General features: G+C 37.8%; 1 protein-coding gene across 2 annotated transcripts in view; it reads left to right on the forward strand.

Moving 5' to 3' along the window:
- FOXJ3 (forkhead box J3) overlaps positions 1-26,334 on the forward strand; it is a 130,857-nt gene extending 104,523 nt beyond the window's left edge. For both annotated transcript variants that reach the window (XM_082680869.1, XM_082680870.1), the window contains 6 exons: positions 1,586-1,760; positions 4,987-5,403; positions 6,651-6,752; positions 7,140-7,331; positions 22,941-23,048; positions 23,352-26,334. In XM_082680869.1, coding sequence (XP_082536995.1) covers positions 1,586-1,760; positions 4,987-5,403; positions 6,651-6,752; positions 7,140-7,331; positions 22,941-23,048; positions 23,352-23,467 — 1,110 coding nt within the window. In that variant the 3' untranslated portion in view covers positions 23,468-26,334. The remainder of the gene's footprint in view (positions 1-1,585; positions 1,761-4,986; positions 5,404-6,650; positions 6,753-7,139; positions 7,332-22,940; positions 23,049-23,351) is intronic.
- The last annotated feature ends 502 nt before the right edge of the window (positions 26,335-26,836 follow it).

The raw sequence follows: 26,836 nt of genomic DNA on the forward strand, positions 1-26,836 counted from the left end.
TAGGTAAAAACTTTACACAGAGAAAAGATATAAGGGGGATGGGGGACCTGAAATAAGAAAATAACACGAGGAAAACAGAAATTCAGAGAGCAGTTTTAAAACTCACCTTGAATGTAGGAGAAAGAAGACAACGCAAAACTGTTAACAGTGCTCTGGGGGAAAAAATTTTAAATATTTTTCGAGAATGCAGAAGAAACAGATAAAGGAATACCAATTATGTAAAAGAATACGATAGATATGGAGAATTGCGAATTATAGGTGTCCCCAAATAGTTGGTACAGAAGCAGTTTTCAGAAGAAATAGAGAACAAAAGGGTTACTGAGTTCTAAGAAAAGTTAATGGGAAAAAAACTATATCTAGACACATCATGACAAATTTTTAAATTTCAGAAGTAATCATAGATACTCTAGCAGAAGAAATAAGGTACATTCAGAGAAACACAAATCATACCTCTCTTCCGTAATACTAAATGCCAGAAAATGATGGAGCACTTTATACAGAGTGTCAAGGGAATAGATTTGGAATTATAAATATTAGGCCCACCAAATTTTCATTCAGTTGTGAAGTCAAGAAAAAGACATTAATTCTTTGATACACAGAGTTTAGAAAGCATCCTACCCTTGTTTTCATGCACCCTTCCTGAAAAAAATTACATATTTAGCTGATCAGGTGGTGAATTAAAGTACTCAGTAATGATGAAGTCATGTGCCAGTGGTGGAGCCATTCCCCTACACAAAACTCATATTTTTCCATGTCATTGTAGACTCCTTGTGAGCATCATTTTGAAAGGCTGCATAAATCGATAGCCAGTGTTCATATCTTAATTTTTTCAAAACACTAAACCAATGGTAGTTTGTTACTGCTTGATATGATCTTTAAGATATATTGCTGATCATGTTTTATTTTATTTCTAGTTGTGCTGTCTTCAGAGATAATTCTTATTTTTTAGGTGTTCATGGTGCTCTTTTTCCTTGCATAGCTCGAGGCCCTGATCTATTCTGTTTTTCTCAGAATCTCCTTTGTCTTTTACCCATCATTTCTTACTTTCCTTAAGTTTCATTTAAAAAAGAAAAATTTACCTACAGTGAAGAGTTAGGTGTGTTGAAGTTCCTTGCTGCTTTGGGCAGTGCCATACAACCTGACTCACAGTATTTGAGTTTAAATACTTAAAGATTAATTGAATAAATGAATGAGAAATGTTAGTAGTTTCAGAGTATAGTGAGTTTGAGATGAAATTGCTTCTGTGGAAATCAAGATGAAGACTCCACAGAAACTGGAAGGGTTCCAGGCTTAGCTTATCACTTATTATGACCTTGGGAAGGTCCTTTAACTTTGAATTTTCCCCCCTACTGTGAAATGTGGAGGTTGGATTAGATTTCTGAGATTCTTCAAGACCTAAGTTAACAACTTTTGGTCTGTCCTTTTATGTATACCCAACTTAACAGACGATAGGAAAGCCAAAGACAGGGAAGTTAATTCCTTTGAATTCTAATAACTGTTCTGATATTTTCAGTTTTATATCATATGTAATAAACCAATTCTGATATAGAGCTACTAAATTAGTAGTTTTTTTCTTCAATGTTAGGTGACAAATCATCCAGAACCAGTCTCTCAGTCATTAACTCCTCAACAGCAGCCACAGTACAACCTTTCAGACCGAGACAAACAACTACTTTTCTCAGAATATAATTTTGAAGATCTCAGTGCCTCATTTCGGAGCCTTTATAAGTCAGTTTTTGAGCAGTCACTTAGTCAACAAGGTGAGTTTTTTAATACCTCTTTTGTAATTTTTTATTGAAATTTTTTAAAGAATTATTTTCACATCGCAGCTGTTATAGTTCCTTAATCTTAGAACATTACCATCATGATAAGGACTGAAGGTTCTTTGTGCCTTTACTATAGTCTGTATATATTTTTATCATAGCACAAGAATGGCAGATAAATCTATCTCTTCATGCATGCCTACTTCGTTTGATTACTAGTGGTGTCCTGAAGCATTGTGTTAAAGGATTCTGACACTGCATTTATGCCATGTGGGAAAGACTGCCATGATTAATTAGTGATGTCTAGCATGTGAAGTGTTTGAGTGGTAAATGTTGCACCACAAGAATAGATGTGCCTTGCTTTTCTGTTCTGACTGCTGTTAGCAAAGAGATAACTTTTGGAATATGGTAGCACCAAATTTGCAGTTTCATGTACGGCACTTATAAGTGAACACATTAGTTAGTGGTCATTATTTTGTACAACATACTTAAGTCAGATTTAACACTAAAAGTGATACTGGTTGAGATGTACTATTATCTCAACCAAATGCTAGATTGTTGCTATTATGTATTACTGTCCTATTAGCTGCTGGTTTAATTTTAATCAGAGTCATTTAATAGGATCAAGGTGTCTCGTTGTTCCACCATAGAACGAACACTAGCCAGAAATTGTTGGGAACTCAAACAATGAAGCATTGCTTTGTTTGGCAGATTGACTACTTACACCCCAACTCAGAGGGTTTACCTCACGGCAGTAGACAAAATAGACAAAAAATCCCTGCCTTTAAAGAGTTTACTTTTTTTTTTTTTTTTTTTTTTTGTGGTATGCGGGCCTCTCACTGTTGTGGCCTCTCCCGTTGCGGAGCACAGGCTCCGGACGTGCGGGCTCAGCGGCCATGGCTCATGGGCCCAGCTGCTCTGCAGCATGTGGGATCTTCCCGGACCGGGGCATGAACCCGTGTCCCCTGCATCGGCAGGCGGACTCTCAACCACTGCGCCACCAGGGAAGCCCCGAGTTTACATTTTAATACACATCATTGTCAGATATTATGAAAGTTAATGTTATATGTAAGTGTTATATATATTGATGAATATCAGTAGTTTGTTTAGGAAGTTGGTTTTCTGGTTAAAGTGTCGTGTATTTTCTCAAATTTTATATTAAATTTTCTATAAAAGTACAAAAAAAAACAACTAAGACTTTGCTAAGCAGATCCAGCTTTGCTGATCATAGTAGAAAAATACTGGCTTTGAAATAACAATGGCGACAATTTCTGAAACCCATAATGCTATTTCATTACACTAATAAAAAAAAGAAAAGAATATTGATAGGAATTCTGGGTTCTAGTCCAGGTTCTACCATCAAGTCAACTGAGTTAACTTCACCTCTTTAGACCTAAGCATTCCCATTGTACAGTGAAGAAGATTAGACTAGATCAGTGCTTTCCAAATTGTTCTCTTTGGAGCTGTTGGGTTTTCTGGAGGTTTCAGAGAGAAGGGTGCAGATGAAGAGGGAGACCTAACAGGTTCCTTTTCATGGCTTCCCAGAAAACAACTTTACATTTATTAGTTTTACATACTGGGCTTCTAAAAGATGTTTTGTTTTATTTTAAAAACAATTTGGGATTAAAAATGTTGGTAGAGGGCTTCCCTGGTGGCGCAGTGGTTGAGAGTCCGCCTGCCGGTGCAGGGGATGCGGGTTCGTGCCCTGGTCCGGGAAGATCCCACATGCTGCGGAGCGGCTGGGCCCGTGAGCCATGGCCGCTGAGCCTGCGCGTCCGGAGCCTGTGCTCCGCAACAGGAGAGGCCACAACAGTGAGAGGCCCGCGTACCGAAAAAAAAAAAAAATGTTGGTAGAGATTATATCTGGGTGCCCTCTTAAAATGTTAGGACTTTATTGGAAATAGATAATGAAATAACTGCTTTCTTTCATCTTATTGTAGTAACCCTATAGATTCCCTGTAAATGACATTTTTCCCAGGGTTAAGGCAAGCATTCTTATTAACACTTCTACCTATAAAACCTTAATTTATTATGTTTTCAGATTATCTTATAATGTACTCTGATATGATTTTACTCCTAATAACAAGTATGAGAATACTTTTATTTTTGTTTAAAATTTTTGATTCTTTTATTGACTGACAGTATGGTATGGGGCTTTATTTTCATTTCATTCAAGTAAAACTTTTTTGTGTTTGGTTCAGCAAAACATTATATGTTATCTTATGGGATATGAAAATAGTGTAGTTATATAGAACCACATGTTGCAATAAGGTTTGTTAAAGTGAGTGTCTACCTGTAAACCAAACATACATTATTTTTAACATTAAGCACTTCTGGCCTAATCATCATTATCATCATAGTGGCTAATATTTACTGAGCTAAGGCTACAGCCTGCGCTTGTACCATGGCATGTAATCCTCACAACAACTCTACGAAGCAGGTACTATTATCATACCCATTTATAATTGAGGTAATTGTGGCTTGGAGCGGTTAATAATTCTCCAGAGTTACCAAATGTGTAAATTATAGTGCAGAGATTTTAGTTCCTCTTTTCTGGTGTTAAGAAATATGTAATCTTAATCCCTAAACTGTGTCTGTCTCAAGAATGTTCCATAAGAGTAATGAAAAAGAGCAGTGGAGATGGCTGTTTTGTTTTGCTTATTCTTAAGGATTCTAGCCATCTTGGACTTAAAGTTTTTGGAGTAGTCAGAGAAAGAGATCAGAAATAACTGGGCTTTATTTCTACCCTCCTCTTTTGTCAAAGGTCTTCAGACCTATAGAGAACCATCCTCAATGTGACCCAACACCTCTCCCACTTCTCCCTTAACATTTTACTCATCTTTCAAGACTCAACCCAGATATTGCCTTTTCAAGGAAGGCTTCTCTGTATTCAGAGCCCCTTCCTAGGTAAAACGGGGAAGAAGCAGAGTTCCTGTATACCCTCTGTATACTTTTGCCTTAGTATTTACAGTGTTGGACGTAATCTCCTCAAGTGTCTGTCTCTTCCACTGGACCACGAGCTACTTGAGGGCAGAGAATGATGTTTTTTCTTGGTAGCCCCAGAGCCCCAGGGTATGGTGGATACTCTATCAGTACTTGTTAAACTGAACCAAAATCGCTTCCTGACAGCATATACCTTTGCTCTGTAAATAATTTTGCAAATGTTTGTCATAAGGTATAACTGAAATCTGACCATCAGTGATCTTGCTTTGTCTCTTTTCAGGTTTGATGAACATCCCTTCTGAATCTTCCCAGCAGTCCCACACTTCTTGTTCCTATCAGCACTCTCCCGGCAGTACAGTGAGCTCTCACCCACACAGCAACCAAAGCAGCCTGACCAACAATCATGGCAGTGGCCTCAACACCACAGGCAGTAATTCGGTTGCACAGGTCTCACTGTCCCACCCCCAGATGCACACACAGCCGTCTCCACATCCGTCCCATCGACCGCATGGTTTACCACAGCATCCACAGCGTCCCCAGCACCCAGCACCACACCCGCAGCAACACAGCCAGCTCCAGTCCCCTCACCCCCAGCATCCCTCTCCACACCAGCACGTACAGCACCATCCGAACCATCAGCACCAGACGTTAACACATCAGGCACCCCCTCCCCCACAACAGGTATCCTGTAATTCTGGTAAGTTTTTGTCTTCTGACGTGTGTTTGGCTAACTGTGAATTTGGATCTGTTATCTGGGGCTTATATATATTTTCTACCAGTACTTTTCTTATCCATCTTCTTTTGTGTTTCCTTGCCATAGTCCTAGAGTTGTTAAGTCCTTCAGTCTATAGATTCACCTTTTTTTTTTCTGTACGCGTGCCTCTCACTGTTGTGGCCTCTCCCATTGCGGAGCACAGGCTCCGGACGCGCAGGCTCAGCGGCCATGGCTCACAGGCCCAGCCGCTCCGCGGCATGTGGGATCCTCCCGGACTGGGGCATGAACCCGCGTCCCCTGCATCGGCAGGCGGACTCTCAACCACTGTGCCACCAGGGAAGCCCCTGGATATTGTCTTGATTACAATTTATGTGGTAACATAGGCAAACTCAGCAACCCCTGCAGGTTTTGGTTTTAACTCTTTTGTCCTTCTGGAAAACAAGTGTTTTTGTGAGCGTTTGAAAGAAGAGTGGAATGCACAGTCTGTCTGCAATCTATTGTGATTTAGTGTGATATAGCAGAAAGAGTATAGATTTATGTCTGAAAGACCTGTATTCGAATCCTCATTATGGCTTTTTATGACCTTTGGTGCATTAACTCTTCTGGTCTTATTATTTTGTTAGCTGTAGAACAACACTGGTATACAGTGTTGTTATGCGGATCATATTGAGGATACAAAATATGAAATGCCCAGTCTAGTACCTTGCATTTACGTATTCAGTGAATGTTCCCACTTTTTCTTTCTTTGCATATTCCTGCCAAGTATTTCGTTTAGAATGATAGATTCATACCCTGATTTTAAAAGAAAAAAAAATGTCTGTTGCTCTTAAGATAGGTCTTGATGGTTTCTGGTGAGATGCTTAACTGACATTGCTCACAGACCAGGCAGTCTCTGCACTGCAGAACTCCAGAGGGTACCACAGACATAGACTACAAGTTGAATGGGGCCTCTTGGAATGGTGCAGAGTACAGCTGGCTTCAAGTCTTGGATTCATCATAGTGGCCTTGCTAAGTCATGCCTCCTCTCTAGGTTCAATTTCTTTTGTTTGTAAAATGCAGGGAAATAATACCTTTCCTGCCTGTCTCACAGAGCAGATTGCCCCAATGCATGATATATTGGCTTTGAATCCATTTGTAAAACTGAATTGGGATCGGCCAATATCAGGAGTAAGGCCAGCTCAAACTTTTGCTATCCAAGATTTATAAGATTGCCAATATTATTTTTATAGGTGTTTCAAATGATTGGTATGCAACACTTGATATGCTAAAAGAAAGCTGTCGAATCGCCAGCAGTGTTAATTGGTCAGATGTAGACCTTTCACAGTTCCAAGGTGAGTATTGGTTCCTTCTGACTTATAACCAAATACACATATCATGTGTTTTTGAATAGATTTTAAGTCTCTTTTTAGTGGAAATAAGTATCTCCTTATATAGTGTTTCTTTTGCAGTTGGTAGTATGCTTAAAAACAACACTTTGCAAAATTCGTAATGAAGCCTTTCAGCCAGGTGATGTAGTGGAGGTTCACAGACAAGAGTTCTGAAGGAAATTTGGCCACATTTAAAAGAATCAGATTTTGAATAATTTTTAAAATGTCATTCTTCATTGCATGGGCAGAAGATTACCGGTGGAAATTTTGAGGGCTGGAAAAAAGAAGTGCTGTTTTCTTTGCAGTGTTTGCAGAACCATGCTAACTGTATTTCTAATGCTTTCCTCATAGGTTTGATGGAGAGTATGAGACAGGCAGATCTCAAGAACTGGTCTTTAGATCAGGTTCAATTTGCTGATCTCTGTTCTTCTCTTAATCAGTTCTTTACACAAACTGGCCTTATCCACTCACAGAGTAATGTTCAGCAGAATGTCTGTCATGGTGCCATGCATCCAACAAAACCTTCCCAACACATTGGAACAGGTATGGATTTAATTATCTTCTTGATTTTCTCTTTTTCTCATTCATATGAAATTCAGTAACTGTCTGGGGCAGCTTGATATGTTGTTAATGATAGTAGTGATCCATTTATATCTTTTTATTTCTAAGAAATGAATGAAATCAAGTAATTTATTTAAGATATATCTTAGAAAAATTGAGATAAAAGAGACTGTATGTTTTTCTCTCATTTACATGATTATTTTATTGTTTATAATTCACTTTCCTTTGTGAACTTTAACCTTTCAAGTTACCAAACAAGAATTAAATGTCTTAAAGATATGTACATTTTAATTTTAAGAAGAACATAGTTATGAGGTGTTACCAATTTAAATTTGTATAGACTTGCAATGAAAATCAACATATCTTTATATATCTTCTAAGAATGTTAAAAAAATTAAAGTTCAGAGTGTATATGAAGAGTATACATAACGGTAGTCTCATTTATGTTTTACTCTGAACTCAAAATTTGTGCTTTGTATTTTTTCATCTTACTTTCTTCCTTTACTTTTTACCCTTGTAGCCATCTCGTTTACTCTGATTGCAGAGCCTACAGTTTTCTCAAGTTTACATTCTGTGTTTAATATCCAAGTTCTTTCTCTCTTCATTTTAATTTCTTGATGCCTTTATCTCCAGGTTGACTTCTTTTCTGTACATTGTCTAGTTTTTAGAGTTGATGCTAAAAAGCTCTCTTTTCTATCCTGAGTGGCTTCCTTCAGTCATTATCCTAAATTATTTCACATACTTGGTTTTTCTAAGTTCTCAAGATCCCTAGTCCTTTTTGTGAAATCTTCATTTGTGTCTTTTGATACAAAAGAAACCTTCCATCTTTGCTTCTTCCACTTGAATAGCTTACCTAACTTGAAAATCTCAGTGGTTGTGTGATTTTGGTGACTTATTCATTTCATAAATCATATTCATAGAAGAGCCTCATTCAATGCCTGGTATATATAGGAGGTACTTAGTATTAACTGAATTTATTGAATGCCCTCTATGTGCCAGATACTAAGCCAGTAAACTTTTTTTTTTTAATAACTCTTTAGCTTCTCTCTCTCTCTCTCTCTCTCTCTCTCTCTCTCCTTTTGTCACTTCTTTTTTGGTTCCTGTTAAAGTAAATTTCAAAAACTTTATTTTTATTGTGGTAAAATACACATAAAATTCACTGTCCCAATCATCCTTAAGTGTGCAGTTCAGTGGTATTTAAATACATTGATAATGTTGTGCAATTATCAACACCATCCATCTCCGTAACTCTTTTCATTTTTGTAAAGCAGATACTCTATACTTATTCAACAAGACCTCTCCACCCATTTCAACCCTTCACCAGCCCGTGGCAACCAACATTCTACCTCTTGTGTCTTGAGTTTTAATTATTCTAAGTACCTCGTATAAGTGGAATCATACAATGTTTGTCTTTTTGTGGCTGTCACTTAGCATAATGTCTTCAGGGTTCATCCATATTGTAGCATATGTTAGAATTTTCTTCATTTTTAAGGCTGAATGTATGTATAAGGCTATTTTTAAGGCTATTGTATATATAATACATACCACATTTTGCTTATCCATTCATCTGTTAATGAACACTTGGGTTGCTGCCATGTTTTAGCTATTGTGAATAATGTTGCTGTGAGCATGAGTGTACAGATATTTTCAAGACCTTGCTTTCAATTATTTTGGTATATACTCAAGTGGAATTGCTAGATCCTATGGTAATTCTATGTTTCATTTTTTGAGGAACCATCATACTCTTTTTCGCAGCAGCTGTACCATTTTACATTTCCACTAACAGTCATAAGGGTTCCATTTTCTCTATCCTCACCAACATTTGTTATTTTCTTTTTTTTTAATAGCTTTGCCCATTTCTTGATTGGGTTTTTGTTGCTGCTGAGTTTTAGGAATTCTCTATATTTCTGGGTATTAACTCCTTACCAGATATATGATTTGCAAATATTTTCTCCTATTCTTTTGTTTTCTTTTTTACTGTGTTGTTAGTGTCTTTTTTTTTTTCTTCTTTTGTTGTGTATGCCTTTGGTATAGTATCCAAGAAATCATTATGGAAGTCAGTGTCATGAAGCTCTTGCCCTCTGTTTTCTTCTAAGAGTTTTAAAGTTTTAGGTCTTACATGTAAGTCTGACCCATTTTGAGTGAATTTTTGTATATGGTGTTATATAAGGGTCCAATTTCTTTTGTGTGTGGATATCCAATTTTCCTATTACCATTTCTTGAAAGACTGTCTTTTCCCCATTGAATGGTGTTGACACCTTGTTAAAAATCATTTTGACTATCTATGTATGTATTGCTGGGTTCTCTATTCTGTTCCATTGGTCTTTATGCCAGTACACTGTCTGACTGTAGTTAGCTCTGTAGTAAGTTTTGAAATCAGGAAGTGTGAGTCTTCCAGCTTTGCTGTTCTTTTTCAGGATAGTTTTGGCTATTCACAGTCCCATGAGCTTCCATATGAATTTTAGGATGGGATTTTCTATTTTTGCAAAAAATGTCACTGAGATTTTTTTTTTTTAACATCTTTATTGGGATATAATTGCTTTACAATGGTGTGTTAGTTTCTGCTTTATAACAAAGTGAATCAGTCATACATAAACATATGTTCCCATATGTCTTCCCTCTTGCATCTCCCTCCCTCCCACCCTCCCTATCCCACCCCTCCAGGCTGTCACAAAGCACCGAGCCAATATCCCTGTGCCATGCGGCTGCTTCCCACTAGCTATCTACCTTACTACGTTTGTTAGTGTGTATATGTCCATGACTCTCTCTCGCCCTGTCACAGCTCACCCTTCCCCCTCCCCATAACCTCAAGTCCGTTCTCTAGGAGGTCTGCGTCTTTATTCCTGCCTTACCCCTAGGTTCTTCATGACATTTTTTTTCTTAAATTCCATATATATGTGTTAGCATACGGTATTTGTCTTTTTCTTTCTGACTTACTTCACTCTGTATGACAGACTCTAGGTCTATCCACCTCATTACAAATAGCTCAATTTCGTTTCTTTTTATGGCTGAGTAATATTCCATTGTATATATGTGCCACATCTTCTTTATCCATTCATCCGATGATGGGCACTTAGGTGGCTTCCATGTCCTGGCTATTGTAAACAGTGCTGCAATGAACATTTTGGTACATGACTCTTTTTGAAGTATGGTTTTCTCAGGGTATATGCCCAGTAGTGGGATTGCTGGGTCGTATGGTAGTTCTATTTTTAGTTGCTTAAGGAACCTCCATACTGTTCTCCATAGTGGCTGAACCAATTCACATTCCCACCAGCAGTGCAAGAGTGTTCCCTTTTCTCCACACCCTCTCCAGCATTTATTGTTTGTAGATTTTTTGATGATGGCCATTCTGACTGGTGTGAGATGATATCTCATTGTAGTTTGGATTTGCATTTCTCTAATGATTAATGATGTTGAGCATTCTTTCATGTGTTTGTTGGCAGTCTGTATATCTTCTTTGGAGAAATGTCTATTTAGGTCTTCTGCCCATTTTTGGATTGGGTTGTTTGTTTTTTTGTTATTAAACTGCATGAGCTGCTTGTAAATTTTGGAGATTGATCCTTTGTCGGTTGCTTCATTTGCAAATATTTCCTCCCATTCTGAGGGTTGTCTTTTGGTCTTGTTTATGGTTTCCTTTGCTGTGCAAAAGCTTTGAAGTTTCATTAGGTCCCAGTTGTTTATTTTTGTTTTTATTTCCATTACTCTAGGAGGTGGGTCAGAAAGGATCTTCCTGTGATTTATGTCATAGAGTGTTCTGCCTATGTTTTCCTCTAAGAGTTTGATAGTCTCTGGCCTTACATTTAGGTCTTTAATCCATTTTGAGCTTATTTTTGTGTATGGTGTTAGGGAGTGATCTAATCTCATACTTTTACATGTAGCTGTCCAGTTTTCCCAGCACCACTTATTGAAGAGGCTGTCCTTTCTCCACTGTACATTCCTGCCACCTTTATCAAAGATAAGGTGTCCATATGTGCGTGGGTTTATCTCTGGGCTTTCTATCCCGTTCCATTGATCTATCTTTCTGTTTTTGTGCCAGTACCATACCGTCTTGATAACTGTAGCTTTGTAGTATAGTCTGAAGTCAGGGAGCCTAATTCCTCCAGTTCCTTTTTTCATTCTCAAGATTGCTTTGGCTATTTGGGGTCTTTTGTGTTTCCATACAAATTGCAAAATTTTTTGTTCTAGTTCTGTGAAAAATGCCAGTGGTAGTTTGATAGGGATTGCATTGAATCTGTAGATTGCTTAGGGTAGTAGAGTCATTTTCACAATGTTGATTCTTCCAATCCAAGAACATGGTATATCTCTCCATCTATTTGTATCATCTTTAATTTCTTTCATCAGTGTCTTATAATTTTCTGCATACAGGTCTTTTGTCTCCTTAGGTAGGTTTATTCCTAGATATTTTATTCTTTTTGTTGCAGTGGTAAATGGGAGTGTTTTCTTGATTTCACTTTCAGATTTTTCATCATTAGTATATAGGGATGCCAGAGATTTCTGTGCATTAATTTTGTATCCTGCCACTTTACCAAATTCATTGATTAGCTCTAGTAGTTTTCTGGTAGCATCTTTAGGATTCTCTATGTATAGGATCATGTCATCTGCAAACAGTGACAGCTTTACTTCTTCTTTTCCGATTTGGATTCCTTTTATTTCCTTTTCTTCTCTGATTGCTGTGGCTAAAACTTCCAAAACTATGTTGAATAAGAGTGGTGAGAGTGGGCAACCTTGTCTTGTTCCTGATCTTAGTGGAAATGCTTTCAGTTTTTCACCATTGAGGATGATGTTTGCTGTGGGCTTGTCATATATGGCCTTTATTATGTTGAGGAAAGTTCCCTCTATGCCTACTTTCTGCAGGGTTTTTATCATAAATGGGTGTTGAATTTTGTCAAAAGCTTTCTCTGCATCTATTGAGATGATTTGCGTATACTGAAGAATCCTTGCATTCCTGGAATAAACCCCACTTGATCATGGTGTATGATCCTTTTAATGTGCTGTTGGATTCTGTTTGCTAGTATTTTGTTGAGGATTTTTGCATCTATGTTCATCAGTGATATTGGCCTGTAGTTTTCTTTCTTTGTGACATCCTTGTCTGATTTTGGTATCAAGGTGATGGTGGCCTTGTAGAAGGGATTTGGGAGTGTTCCTCCCTCTGCTATATTTTGGAAGAGTTTGAGAAGGATACGTGTTAGCTCTTCTCTAAATGTTTGATAGAATTCGCCTGTGAAGCCATCTGGTCCTGGGCTTTTGTTTGTTGGAAGATTTTTAATCACAGTTTCAATTTCAGTGCTTGTGATTGGTCTGTTCATATTTTCTATTTCTTCCTGATTCAGTCTTGGCACGTTGTGCATTTCTAAGAATTTGTCCATTTCTTCCAGATTGTCCATTTTATTGGCATAGAGTTGCTTGTAGTAATCTCTCATGATCTTTCTTATTTCTGCAGTGTCAGTTGTTACCTCTCCTTTTTCATTTCTAATTCTATTGATTTGAGTCTTCTCCCTTTTATTCTTGATGAGTCTGGCTAGTGGTTTTTCTATTTTGTTTATCTTCTCAAAGAACCAGCTTTTAGTTTTATTGACCTTTGCTACTGTTTCCTTCATTTCTTTTTCATTTATTTCTGATCTGATTTTTATGATTTCTTTTCTTCTGCTAGCTTTGGGGTTTTTTTGTTCTTCTTTCTCTAATTGCTTGAGGTGCAAGGTTAGGTTGTTTATTCGAGATGTTTCCTGCTTCTTAAGGTGGGCTTGTATTGCTATAAACTTCCCCCTTAGAACTGCTTTTGCTGCATCCCATAGGTTTTGGGTCGTTGTGTCTCCATTGTCATTTGTTTCTAGGTATTTTTTGATTTCCTCTTTGATTTCTTCAGTGATCACTTCATTATTAAGTAGTGTATTGTTTAGCCTCCATGTGTTTGTATTTTTTACAGATCTTTTCCTGTAATTGATATCTAGTCTCATGGCATTGTGGTCAGAAAAGATACTTGATACAATTTCAATTTTCTTAAATTTACCAAGGCTTGATTTGTGACCCAAGATATGATCTATCCTGGAGAATGTTCCATGAGCACTTGAGAAAAATGTGTATTCTGTTGTTTTTGGATGGAGTGTCCTATAAATATCAATTAAGTCCATCTTGTTTAATGTATCATTTAAAGCTTGTGTTTCCTTATTTATTTTCATTTTGGATGATCTGTTCATGGGTGAAAGTGGGGTGTTTAAGTCCCCTACTATGAATGTGTTACTGTCGATTTCCCCTTTTATGGCTGTTAGTATTTGCCTTATGTATTGAGGTGCTCCTGTGTTGGGTGCATAAATATTTACAATTGTTCTATCTTCTTCTTGGATCGATCCCTTGATCATTATGTAGTGTCCTTCTTTGTCTCTTTTAATAGTCCTTATTTTAAAGTCTATTTTGTCTGATATGAGAATTGCTACTCCAGCTTTCTTTTGGTTTCCATTTGCATGGAATATCTTTTTCCATCCCCTTACTTTCAGTCTGTATGTGTCTCTAGGTCTGAAGTGGGTCTCTTGTAGACAGCATATATAAGGGTCTTGCTTTTGTATCCATTCAGCTAATCTGTGTCTTTTGGTGGGAGCATGTAGTCCATTTACATTTAAGGTAATTATCGATATGTATGTTCCTATTCCCATTTTCTAAATTGTTTTGGGTTCGTTATTATAGGTCTTTTCCTTCTCTGTCATTGAGATTTTTTATATGGATTACATTGAATCTGTAGATTGCTTTGACATCTTAACAATATTTTCTTGCAGTCCATGAACATGAGATGCATTTCTATTTATTTATGTCTTCTTTAATTTCTTCAGCAATGTTTTTTAGTTTTCATTGTACAAGTTTTTCATCTGTAATTAATTTATTCCTAAGTAGCTTATTCTTTTTGATCTCAGTGAAAAATGGAATTGTTTTTGTAATTTCCTTTTCAGATTGTTCATTGTTTGTATATAGAAATGTGACTGAATTTTGCATGTTGACTTTGTATCCTACTACTTTGCTGAATTCATTTATTCTAACAGTTTTTCTGTGTGTAATCTTTAGGGATTTTTATGTATGAGATTATATCTGTGAACAGAGATAAATTTACTTCTCCCTTTTTAGTTTGGATGCCTTTTGTTTCTCTTTCTTGCCTGATTGCTCTGGCTAGGACTTCCAGTACTGTGTTGAATAGAAGTGGTGAAAGTGGACATCTTTGCTTTGTTCCTGATCTTAGAGGAAAAGCTTTCAGTCTTTCACCACTGAATATGATGTTCACTATGGGATTTTCATACATGGCTTTTGTTATGTTGAAGTAGTTTCCTTCTATTCCTAATTTGTTGAGTGTTTTTATCATGAAATGTGTTGACTTTTGTCAAATACTTTTTCTGTGTCAGTTGAGATGATCATGTGGGTTTTTATCCCCTTCATTATGTTAATGTGGTATATTGCACTGGTCAGTTTTCATATGTTGAACTGTTCTTGTATTCCAGGAATAAATCTCACTTGGTCATGCATGGTGTGCATAATCCTTCTGTCATGTTATTGAATTCATTTTGCTATTGTCTTGAGAATTTTTGCATCAAGGTTCATAAGGGATATTGGTCTGTAGTTTTAGTTCTTCTTTAAATGTTTGGTAGAATTCACCCATGAAGCCATCAGATCCAGGGATTTTCTTTGTACAGGAAACTTTTGATTAAGTATTCAATCTTCTTACTCGTTATAGGTCTATTCAGATTTTTGTCTTTCTTCATGATTCAGTCTGTGTTGATTTTGTGTTTCTAGGAATTTGTCTGTTTCATCTGAGTTGTCCAGTTTGTTGGTATACAGTTGTTCAAAGAACTCTCTTATCCTTTTTATTTCTGTAGAATCAATAGTAATGTCACCACTTTAAATTCTCATTTTAGTAATTTGAGTCCTTTTTTTCTTAGTCCATTTAGTTAAAGGTTTGTCAACTTTGTTGGTTTTTTTCAAAGAACAACTTTTGGTGTTAAAGATTTTTCTCTAATGTTTTTATGTTCTCTGTTTCATTTATCTCTGCTCTAATCTTTATTATTTCTTCCTTTCTGTTAGCTTTGGGTTTGGTTTCTTCTTCTTTTTTAGGTCTGTTTTTTAATGTAAGTCTTTATAGCTATAAATTTCCCCCTTAACACTGCTTTTGCTGTTTCCTGTAAGCTTTGGTATGTTGTATTTTTGTTTTCCTTCATCTCTAAGTATGTTCTAATTCCCCTTGTAATTTCTTCTTTAATCCATTGGTTAAGTGTGTGTTGTTTAATTTCCACAAATCTGATAATTTTCCATTTTTACTTCTGTTTTTGATTTCTAACTTCATCCTGCTGTGGTCAGAGAAGATACTTTATATGGTACCTATCACTTAAAATCTATTGAGACTTGATTTGTAGCCTAACATATGGTCTGTTCTGGAAAATGTCCCATGTGCACTTGAGAAGAATGTGTATGCTGTTGTTGTTGGGTAGAATGTTCTATATATGCCTGTTAGATCAGGTTGATTTATTGTGTTAAATCCTCTATTTGCTTATCTTCTGTCTGGTTACTCTATCCATTATTGAGATAATGGGTATTTAAGTCTGCAACAGTAATGGTAGAGCTGTTTATTTCTCCTTTCAGTTCTGTCAGTTTTTGCTTCATATGTTTTGCAGTATGTTATTAGGTGCATAAATGTTTGTAATTGTTCTGTCTTCTTGCTGTATTGCACCTTTTGTTGATATATAATGTCCTTCTTTACAAGAAGTAGGACTCCACAAGACATCTCTTGTAACATTTTTCGATTTAAAGTCTATTTTGTCTGATATTAGTACGACAATCCCTGTTCTCCTTTGGTTACTATTTGCATGGAATATCTTTTTTCATCCTTTCACTTTCAATCTGTTTGTGTCTTTGGATCAGAAAGTGAGTCTTCTATAGTCAGCATATGGTTGGATCATGTGTTCTTATCCAGTTCTGCCAATTCTGTCTTTTGATTGGAGGGTTTAATCCATTTATATTTAAAAGAATTACTGGTAAGGAGTGAATTCTGTGTTTTGCTATTTCTTTGCTGTGGCTTGTAGCTTTTTTATCCCTTATTTCCTGCATTACTGTCTTCGTTTGTGTTTAGTTGATTTTTTGTAGTGAAATGTTGAAATTCCTTTCTCATTTCTTCTTGTGTATGTTCTGTAGCTCTTTGTGGTTACCTTGGGGATTGCATTTAACATCCTAAACTTACTACACTCTAATTTGAATTTATACCAATGTAACTTCTATAACATGCAAAAACTCTGCTCCTTTTCGGCTCCACCTCCACCTCTTTTGGTTGTTGATGTCTCAAAATTACATTTTTCTACATTGTGTGGCCCAAAACATATACTAATAATTATTTCAAATGCATTAAATCTCTTAAATCATGTAGACAACAATATGTGAAGTTACAAGCCAAAGTTACAGTAATATGAGCTTTTATACTAATAGTTTTTAGAAAACATTTTCGCCTCTTAAATCATGTATAGAACAAAAAGTGGAGTTAAAAATCATTGTTATGCTAATGCTGTCTCTATAATTGCCCACGTATTTACCTTCATTGAGATCTTTACTTTTTTCATACGGCTTTGTGTTACTGTGTAGTGTCCTTTCATTTCTTCCTGCAGGACTCTCTTGAGCATTATCTTCCGGGGCAGGTCTAACAGTAACAAGCTCTATTAGCTTTTATTTATCTGGGAATGTCTTAATTTCTCTCTCACTCTTGAAAGGACACTTTTACCAGGTATAGGATTCTTTGTTGACACTTTTCTTTTAGCACTTTGGATAGATTGGCCCACTACCTCTGGCCTGTAAAATTTCTGATGAGAAATCTGCTTATAGTCTTATTGAGGATCCCTTATATGTGACAAGTCAATTCTCTCTTGCTGCTTTCAGGATTCTCTCTATATCTTTGGCTTTTGAAAATGTGATGATAATCTGTCTTGGTGTGGGTCCCGTTGACTTCATCTTACCTGGAGTTCGCTGAGTTTCTTGGATGTTTATATTCCTGTGTTTCATCAAATTTGGGAAGTTTTCAGCTCTTATTTGTTCAGATATTCTTTCGGCCCCCTCTTCTCTCTCTTCTAGGACTCCCACAATGCATAACTGGTCTGCTTGATAGTGTCTCATAGGTCCCTTTGGCTCTATTTGCTTTTCTTCAGTCTTTTTTCTTTCTGTTAATCAGCCTTGATAATTTCCATTGTCCTATCCTATCTTCACATTTGCTGATTCTTTCTTCTGCCTTCTCTTCTTTGAGTCCCTTAGGTGAATTTTTAATTTCAGTTATTGTACTTTTCAGTTCCAGAATTTCTTTTTGGTTTCTTTTTATGTTTTCTGTCTCTTAGTTGATATTTCATTGTGTTTATGCATTGCTTTCTTAATTTTCTCCACCTCTTCCTTTAGTCTTTGAACATCTGTAAAGTTGTTTTAAAATCTTTGTATAGTAGATCTGCCATTAGGATTTTTTTTCAAGGACGGTTTCTGTGGATTTGTTTTTGCTTTGAATGGGTCATACTTTCCTGTTTATTTTTATGCCTTGTGATTTTTTTTGTTGTTGTTGAAAACTATACACTTGAATCTATTAATGTGATACCTGTGGAAATCAGATTCTTCCTCTTCCCAAGGGTTTGCAGGATTTTGTTACTGTTTTTGGTTTTTTTTGATTGTTGATGTTGGCATGTATTTTTACTTATTTGTCTTCTTCCATTCCATCTTTTTAATCTATTCTTCTATGTGGACAGCTTATCTTTGGTCCTCTGATAGGTTCTAAGCCTATAACTTGTCCCTTTCAGGATACATCACTTACTTTTCTAGCTTGCTTGAAGTCCTAGACCAGGTGTACCATACTTTGTCCATTGTTTCTTCGTTCTCCTCTCTTCCTTTCTTTCCCTGTTCAACGAAAATTGTCCCTTCTAAGTGCTGCCACATTCTCTTTTCCAAATCACCTTAAACCATTTCAGTCAACCTTAAAAGTACTAAGTGAATTTGAGTAGTTTATATGTACATCAGTATGCATGTGTGTTTGGGGGTGAGCCCCTGTGTTGCTCAGATCGTTGCCTTCAGATCAGGGAATTCTAGGAAAGACAGGTACAAGAAGATGTGGGTCAGTCTTAAGGCCATTTCAGAAGGCCATTGTACATGCTTGCCAGTAGCTCCCCTTTCTGCAATTTCAAAGCTGTAGGATGAAACAAGACTTTCTTCAAGTTTGTGGCCTAAATCTCTAAGAAAGGTCCAAAAGTACCTTTTGATTTTGGAACTGGGTACTCTTGGTCATGGAAAAAGCACTTTCCATCTGCTGCTGTCCTCTGTCAGAGTGGCCAGGCATCTCTTCTAGATTCTCTCTAGACTGAGATCCTGGGTTATTCCCCTAAAGCCCTTTGTTAGTAGACTTCTGTGGTCATCTCTGCTTGATCCTTGACCTTGATTATTTGGTTCTGGTTTTTATGATTCTCTTAATTTTTTCTGCCATCTTTCCCTTTTGTTGCCAGCACTTCCTTTCCCTCTAGGGTCCCCCCAGCTCCTCCTTGATTCTCAGTGCTACTCCATTCATAGCCTATCAGATGCAGAAGACCTGTAGTTTTCCCTCAGTGTTTATTTGTCTCCCAATTTCCTTCCCCTTTAGTCTTTCCCTTCTGAGTCAAAAGAACTTTAGCGAGCCCTGGCCTGCCAAGCCATGTTGACCTTTGTCAACACTTTGTGTGATCAGCTCTGGTGTTAAGTATCTATCACCTCATGCCTGCTGATGTCTTTTCACAAACATTCAGGGGTTTTATTTGTTTGTTTGTTTTTAACTAAAATTTTTAAAAAAATTTTTGGCTGCATTGGATCTTTGTTGCTGCACACTGGCTTTTTCTAGTTGCAGTGAGCGGGGGCTACTCTTTGTTGCAGTGCTTGGGCTTCTCATTGCGGTGGCTTCTCTTGTTGCAGAGCACAGGCTCTGGGCACGTGGGCTTCAGTAGTTTTGGCACGTGGGCTCAGTAGTTGTGGCTCACGGGCTGTAGAGCGCAGGCTCAGTAGTTGTGGCACACAGGCGTGGTTACTTCTCTGCATGTGGGATCTTCCCAGACCAGGGCTTGAACCCATGTCCCCTGCATTGGCAAGCAGATTCTTAATCACTGCGCCACCAGGGAAGTCCCATGTTCAGGTTTTTTACATGCCAGCCTGCTTCCTTTTGTTTTAAGTCCTAGCCACTTTCTGTCATTCTTTTATTCTCCTTCTTGCATCCCTGTGTTTCACATTTATTCAGATATCTCATTTCTCTTATCTCTACCACCCAATAATTCTTTACCACATTTTCTTAGAAATGTAGTGTAAGAGGGGACTTCAGAGAGCTGTTAAAGCTGTTATCCTTTTATTTAACAGGTAAGGAAACTGATCCAAAGAGAGAAAGTGACTTGCCTGAAATTACAAAGTTCATTTAGATATAGGTCTTGACTCCCAGAATACAGCCTTTCCATATCCTTCAAACTTTCCCTGTCCCGTCTGTCTTCAAGACTCCCCTTTTGGTAAATACCTCTTTGGCCTCCTTAGAGATGCCAGAAACTAGTGTTGTAATGTGTTAGTGTGGAAGGGGGAAGGAGAAAAAGATGGTGTAGTACACAGTGTATTCCCTCTTCTTCCTAAATCATTTTACCTGTATTTACAATTTGTCTTGCCCAAAATGTTTAAATCCTCCAGTAATGTTTAAGTCCTCTAGTTGTGCTGTTCTTAATTTGATGCTCTGCTTAAAGGTCATTAAATACAAGTAGAAGTGCATTAATTCAGCAAACATTTATTTACACCTTTCCTGTGCCTGACTACATAGTGGGGACTAGGAATAATGAGGTGACTCTAGAATAATCCCTAATTTCAAGGAGCTCACAGCCTGATAGGTGAGACAAGTCTATCAAATACAGTATTATGAGGACTACATTTCTACCACAGGGCAATGGGAATAAGAGAAAGGGGCTTACTTGTCCTAGGGAGAAAGAAAAGCTTCATACAAGATGACACATTTCAGCTGGACTTTGCAGGATAAGTGGGATTCTATATGACAGAGAAGTCTGATCATTTCTCTGCTCAAAACCCTTTATTAGTGTCCGTTTTTCTCAGTAAAAACCAAAGACCTTACTGTGGCCTATATGGCCCTACAGAGTCTGGTCCCCCATTACTCTCTGACCTTGTCTCTTTTTCCCTTCCCCTCCCCTCCCCCTACCTCAGGGCCTTTGTACTTGCTCTTTCCTCTATCTTGAGTGAGCTTCCCCAGATAGACACATGACTCAAGTTTTTCCGTAAAAAAGCACCTACTACAGTGATACCTTCCCTGACCATCCTACTTAAATGGCACCTACTCAGCTCTCCTTTTCCCCTCTCCCTGCTTTATTTTTCTCTGTAGCGTGTATAACATACTATATAATTTACTTTATTTTCCTCCCTCCCGTCTTCACCCCTCCCAGTCCCCTGAGAACCAGCTCCAAAAAGACAGGGAGTTTGTTTCTTTATTTATGTATTTCTAGTGCATAGAGCTGTGCCTAGCACAAATACTTCTTGAATGAATGAATGGTCATTCAACAACAGTCTACTTTCAAGAAATATGTTGTGTGATTAGATTTTTATTGAAGTATAGTTGATTTGCAATATTATATTAGTTTTAGGTGTACAGCACAGTATAGATTTATAAATTCTCATAACTACATTCTAAATGTTATAGGATCTCAGACATCTTTGAAACTGCATTATAAGTTAATTTCTTGCTTAAAAAGTCCAAGTAGACTCTCATTGTTCAATCTGTAATGAGAACATGGGGAAAAAATGAGGAGTAATGAGAATCTCTATATGAAAATAAAATCTTATGAATGTGACAAGTTTCAAAGAGTTAAGGCCATTTGTTTAATGTGGGTGTCTGTTTATTCCCTTAATCTTGTTTATTTCCATAATTCTCTAATTCTCACCTGTCTCCTCCTTTAAGGTAAGAATTACTAAGCCAAAAAAAAGAGAAATGAAAAAAATATATATAAAAACAGATTAATTTAATCTCCAATAAAAATTAGGTTTTGTCTTATGACTTGAGTTGTTAAGGATAAGTAGAAAGAGAGCTAAGATTTTGCAGGATGGAGGCTGGAATGTTGTTCGTAAGTGAATGACCATATTACTCAGAGGAGGGCAGCCCCTCTAGCCGGATGCAACCTTTAAAAGGTACATCAGCCACGAACGTGAAGGCCGATCACATTTTTTCTCCTGCACAAATATACTAGAGCTGTAACTTAGTATAACTTTTATTAGTATAACTTTTCTCTTCTTTTCTTCCTAAATCTTCAGTATGGTAAATTGGTCAGAGAGATCAGTTCTGACTTTAAACTTTACTCTAAAAAGACATGTTATCTTGGGAGGCAGTGGCTGGAAGTCAGAACTCTTGGGTTCTGTTCCTGGTTCTTTCTCATTTTCTCTCGTCTCATTTCCTCACCTACATGAACAGAAGTAGGGCTGGATTAGATTATCTCTGAGGCTGTCTCACACTTGGACAGTCTGACTTTCCAGTGGCAGGTGGAAACTTGTGAGCAGCCAAATATAGTGTGCCCTACCATGAATATAAAACGAAGATTTTTCTTCCCTTTCTAATTTCCTCTGGGAAAATGATTGCTGTTTTCTAGTTTGATTACAGCATTCCTAGAATGCAAGTATAGTTTGTGTGAAACACTAGAATACCTTAGGGAAATAGCCTTTCCAGAATTCTGGATGTTTCATATAATATAAACCAGTGTTATGGTGGTTCTTCCCCAGGAGTTATTGTGGGAGGTTGCATGATGTTTCCTCCCCTCCCTTTCTATTTTGCATTAGGATGCAATATAATTGACATTCTGGAGCTATTATACTTGATGGCTGCTGTCAGTGAAAGCATATTAACTTAAGAACCTTCTGAAATGCTATTTAAATGAGATCTGTGTTTCCCATCTACACATCTTCTAAATAATATGTTTTTAATCACCTTTGATATAGCTCTTTTACTTTATGCAAATCTTTCCTGTCACTTTGTGCCTCCAGTCACTTTGTTAATCAGCTAGGGCACACTTAGGTCTGCTTTAAGGATGAGAAAATCAGGGCAATAGAGACAACCATTACTGGAAAGAGCCCATGAGTTAGGAGAACTGAATTCTAGCCCTAGGCCCTGTCAGACTGATGTGTCTTTGGGCAAATCTCCTCAGCCTTCTGAGCCTCTGTTGCCTCATCCATAAAATGGGGGTAATCCCTGTCTTGCCTTCACTGTGGGTCTAGGGGGAGACTCAGATGAAGTAATGGGATATGAAAATGCTTTTGAACTATAATGAGGTATGTAACAACAACAGACATAACTTACCTACGAGCTTCCAGAGAGTTAGAGGCAGTGCCAGAATTAGTACCAGTGTACTCACACCCAGCCTGGCACCGTGTTTGAAAATCCAGCACCACCTTTGGCAGAGTTGTAGCATCTAAAAGGAGTAATCTTTCCTTCCCTTTCCTTCCTCACTTTACCAGCTTAATTTAGTTTTAGGTAACAGTTCTATTAAGATTTTTATGTTTGATTTGCTTTACTTACGGTACTATGTTTTCCTTCTGTCTTCTTCACAATCTGATCAGGAAATTTGTACATAGACTCCAGGCAAAATCTCGCTCCTTCAGTGATGCCTCCCCCTGGTTATCCTCACATCCCGCAGGCACTCAGCACTCCAGGAACAACAATTGCAGGTGATTTGGGGTGTGGTGTGTTGGGGTTGGTACTTGGAGTTTAATATTGAAAAAGGCTTTAGCTGCCCCGACAGGGAAGGAGGCTGCCTCAGGAGCGGGTGAACTCCCTGTTTCAGAGGGGTGGGGTGCAGAATACCTGTAAGATGAGGATCATAAGAGCCACCTTGTAGAGGCTTCTGGGTGGGTAAGTGAGAGCATATGCGCTGAGTTCCTGGCACACATAGGAAGTGTTCAATAGGTGTGTGTTTCTTTCTTCCTTTGTCCTCTCCCAAGTCACTGCTGACATTGCCTCCTTCCTTCCAGGCCATCACGGAGCCATGAACCAGCAGCACATGATGCCTTCCCAAGCCTTCCAGATGCGGCGCTCTCTGCCTCCAGATGACATCCAGGATGACTTTGATTGGGATTCAATTGTGTAGAGCTTGTTTCTTAAGGCACCAGACAGACCCAAGCGTTACCTTTCTGTGCAGTGAAGGGAAAGGTTTGAGAGAATCCAGTTGAGAAAACAAAGTTTCTAATCATTTTACCAATGTTATTGAAATTTTTTTTGAAGACAATCAAAAAGATTTTAGCTGGATAACTTACTGCTTTTATCTGACCCAGACAAGTACTACATGTTTGTCTCCCTGCCAGCTGCCCTATGTAGCTCCTAATTGTTGTGTGATTTGAACGGCTTTTGCATATTTGTGTCAGTTTGATGTTGACCACAAGTGCCAGACTGATTTTTCAGACAGAGCCTATTTTGCTGCAAGCAGTTTATAGATGCATATATGTAAATACATGTACAAAAATTATTGAAAGGCTTCCATTTTTTCTAATTGGATTATTATGTCTTGAAAAGAAAAGTTACTGTGAGTTTTTATTCCTTGTTAGGCTATTTTCGGCAGGATGCTTTTAACTGATGTAGGCAACTGAAAGGAAATAGATTTTTTCAAAGCCCAGTTCCCCTTATTTAATCTTTTTCGGAAATGTGAGTATTGAGTTCTACTCAGTAAGCCAGAGAACCCAGAGTTTGATACTCTCCAAACAGTCCAAAGGGGCATGTTGTTCCTGAGCAGCATGAAGGACTGACCAATGTTTTTTTGATGCCTGGGGGATTCTAGAGTTCATGTTGCACCGTGTCAGCATCTGGTTTTCTAAGTCTGCATTGTATGCCAGTATTCAATGTGTTTGATTAGAAGCTGGGCACTACTTGGCTTTTGAAACAAATCAATGTCTCCACATTCACTTATGTATTTATTATTCAAAAGTGTTATTTTAATATTTATTGCTATCTTCTGTGAATGCTCAGCTCCTCTTGGGTTCATTAAGGAGAAATGCAGTGTCTGAAAGCACAGAATTATTTTTCTTGATAAGAGTTTACAGACAAGACAATCAGAGAGAGATTGTGTCATTCTCTTTATCATTACTCCTGCCATGTGAGTATATTCTCTATCTTTGCATTCCTGCTAATTGAGACTTATTTGCTAAGTAGGATTTTCTGGAATTTGAATCAGAGTTCATTTGGGCAACGGGACAGCAGGGCAGTGTTTGTATAGCAAGTTTCCCCCTCATTCTCTTTCCATTTAGGAAGCACTGAAAGGAGGGTAGAGCCACACATGGATTTTATTTGCCTCCGTCTTCAGTGCAGTTACTGTTGAGTGGCCTGCTGTTTCTGTTGTCCTGTGTGTCTGTGTATGCATGACGTTTGGTTCCTTTCTTTGAAATGCAGCCTGCCTCTTAGGGGTTTTTATTAGTTGTTTGTTTTTTGTTTTGTTTTATTTCACAGTTACTTTGCATGGATTGATTGTCTTAGTTTTGTAATGAAACTAAGAGAAATGAGATTTCTTTTTTTAATGAATAGATTTTGAATTGGTTCTTTAGACCAGAAAAAAAAAGCAGAATTTTTCAGTTCTAATGGGGAAACGATGTTCCATCAAATCAAGGAGTACTAACTGCTCACTGGTTGCCTTTTAGCATCTCTAGTCTCTATCAGCCATGCTTATTAAGTCACTTTAATTACCCTTACTGATTCTGTGGTTGAGTAATCTCTACTTGAACTAAACAAACACCTTTGTTTCTCTGTGTGTGTATGTGAGAGTGTTTGCGAACGTCTTTGGGTATTTTTTTTAGTGGAGTGTTGCCTTGAATGAATCACTGGGAAGCCAGCCATGGTAAAGGCTGGTGAGGTTGGGGAGGAGGGAAGGGCTTTATATTCCTGTTGTTTGGATCCTGCTTGGCATGAAAAAGGAAACTCAGTTCCAGCCCCTTGGATCAGTAAAAATCAGAGGATTCTGGAAAGGCAGCCAATCAAGATGAGATAGCAGCCTGCAGAGTAAAAGCTTGGAAAAAAGGGGGTGATTCTCAGTAGTCTGCTCAAGTCACGGTTCTCTAGATACCAAAATAGCTGTTTTGAAACTATAAATTGTATGGGTAGCAGTGTGCACTTTAAACAATTTGGGTGTTAGAATGCAGTAGCTTATACTGAGTTATTCAAGTAGAAACCGCTGATGAAGATGTTACAAATTGTGTGAAGCTAATTTCCCATTTGGTAATCATTTACTGATTTGCAGTGATCAATATTTTTGTGAGAATTTAAACTTACCATGAATGGCCCTGGAGGCAGAGCCTCCATCCAGACCCATCCCACACTAGTGATTCATGTGGCCAGGGAGCCCGGGACAGGCTTTCTCACGGGCTCCAGCCAGACAAGGCTCCCTAGTGAGGTGCAGAGCATCCCTCTAGTGGCCATCTCAGTTGGTAGTTGTAAATGCAGAGCAGTTCTGTCTTGGACTTAAATTGACTGAAGACTTTTGGGGAAACGAATCCTAAATGCATGTAATCAAATGGGGGTACTCTGTCCAGGAGAATAATCCGACTGGCATTTGTGGCAGTGTTTGAAATGTAAATGTATTCATGTATGTTCTTGTAAATACATGTCTCTCAGATGTCCTTTGAAGTGGGAGGGAATCAATCTGGGGATTATTTCAAATGGAATAGAGTATTTTGATATTGTTCATTCAGAGGGTGATGTGTACATATCTATATTGTATATATGTGATGAAAATGCATTGGCTTTTTGTGCAGACACAATCTGCTCTCTGTACTGCTGTTGGACAGTCAGTGTTTTAATGTTTCTACAGTTTTGCTATTGCACGATTTCATATTTTGCCTCTATGATGAACGGCACCCATTCTTTGTAACTGTTTAGTGCTGTAAAGAAATATCCCAAGTGTCATTAGGATTGTTGCTGCCAGAAGTGATATGCATGAATGGCACTTAAAATAAATATATTATGTTAACTCTATTTACAACACCAATTGGTCTGTGTCATTTGCTGCAGTTGAGGGAACAAGATTGGAGCTAGTCCAGAAGCAGAAAGCCTGGAGTTAGTCATTCCTTGGGGTCTCAGAGGTTGTGTCCCATGTACTGCTGCCTGAGAACAGTCATTGCTGCTGTTTATTGAACATCTCACTTGCTCTGTGAACTTGAGGAAGTTATTTCATTTGTCTGAGCTTTCATTTTCCTCATTTACAGTGCCTATAAAATGAGAATAATACCTACTTCCTAGAGTTGTAGAGGGATTAAATTAATTAAGGCATTTAGAACAGCATCTGGAACATGAAAAGTACTCAGTATGTGCCACATGCTGTGCTAAGTAGATATTGTTATCCTCAGCTTACATGTGGGAACAACTCAAGTAGAGGTATGTATAATGGCTTCCCCACATCCTTTGTTGGTAAGTGGTAGAGCAAAGGTTTGAATCCAGAGCATTTGACTCCAACGTCATGTTTTTTACACCGTCCTCT

This window comes from Grampus griseus, assembly GCF_964374135.1.
Source record: "Grampus griseus genome assembly, chromosome: 1".
NCBI classification, from domain to species: Eukaryota; Metazoa; Chordata; class Mammalia; order Artiodactyla; family Delphinidae; genus Grampus; species Grampus griseus.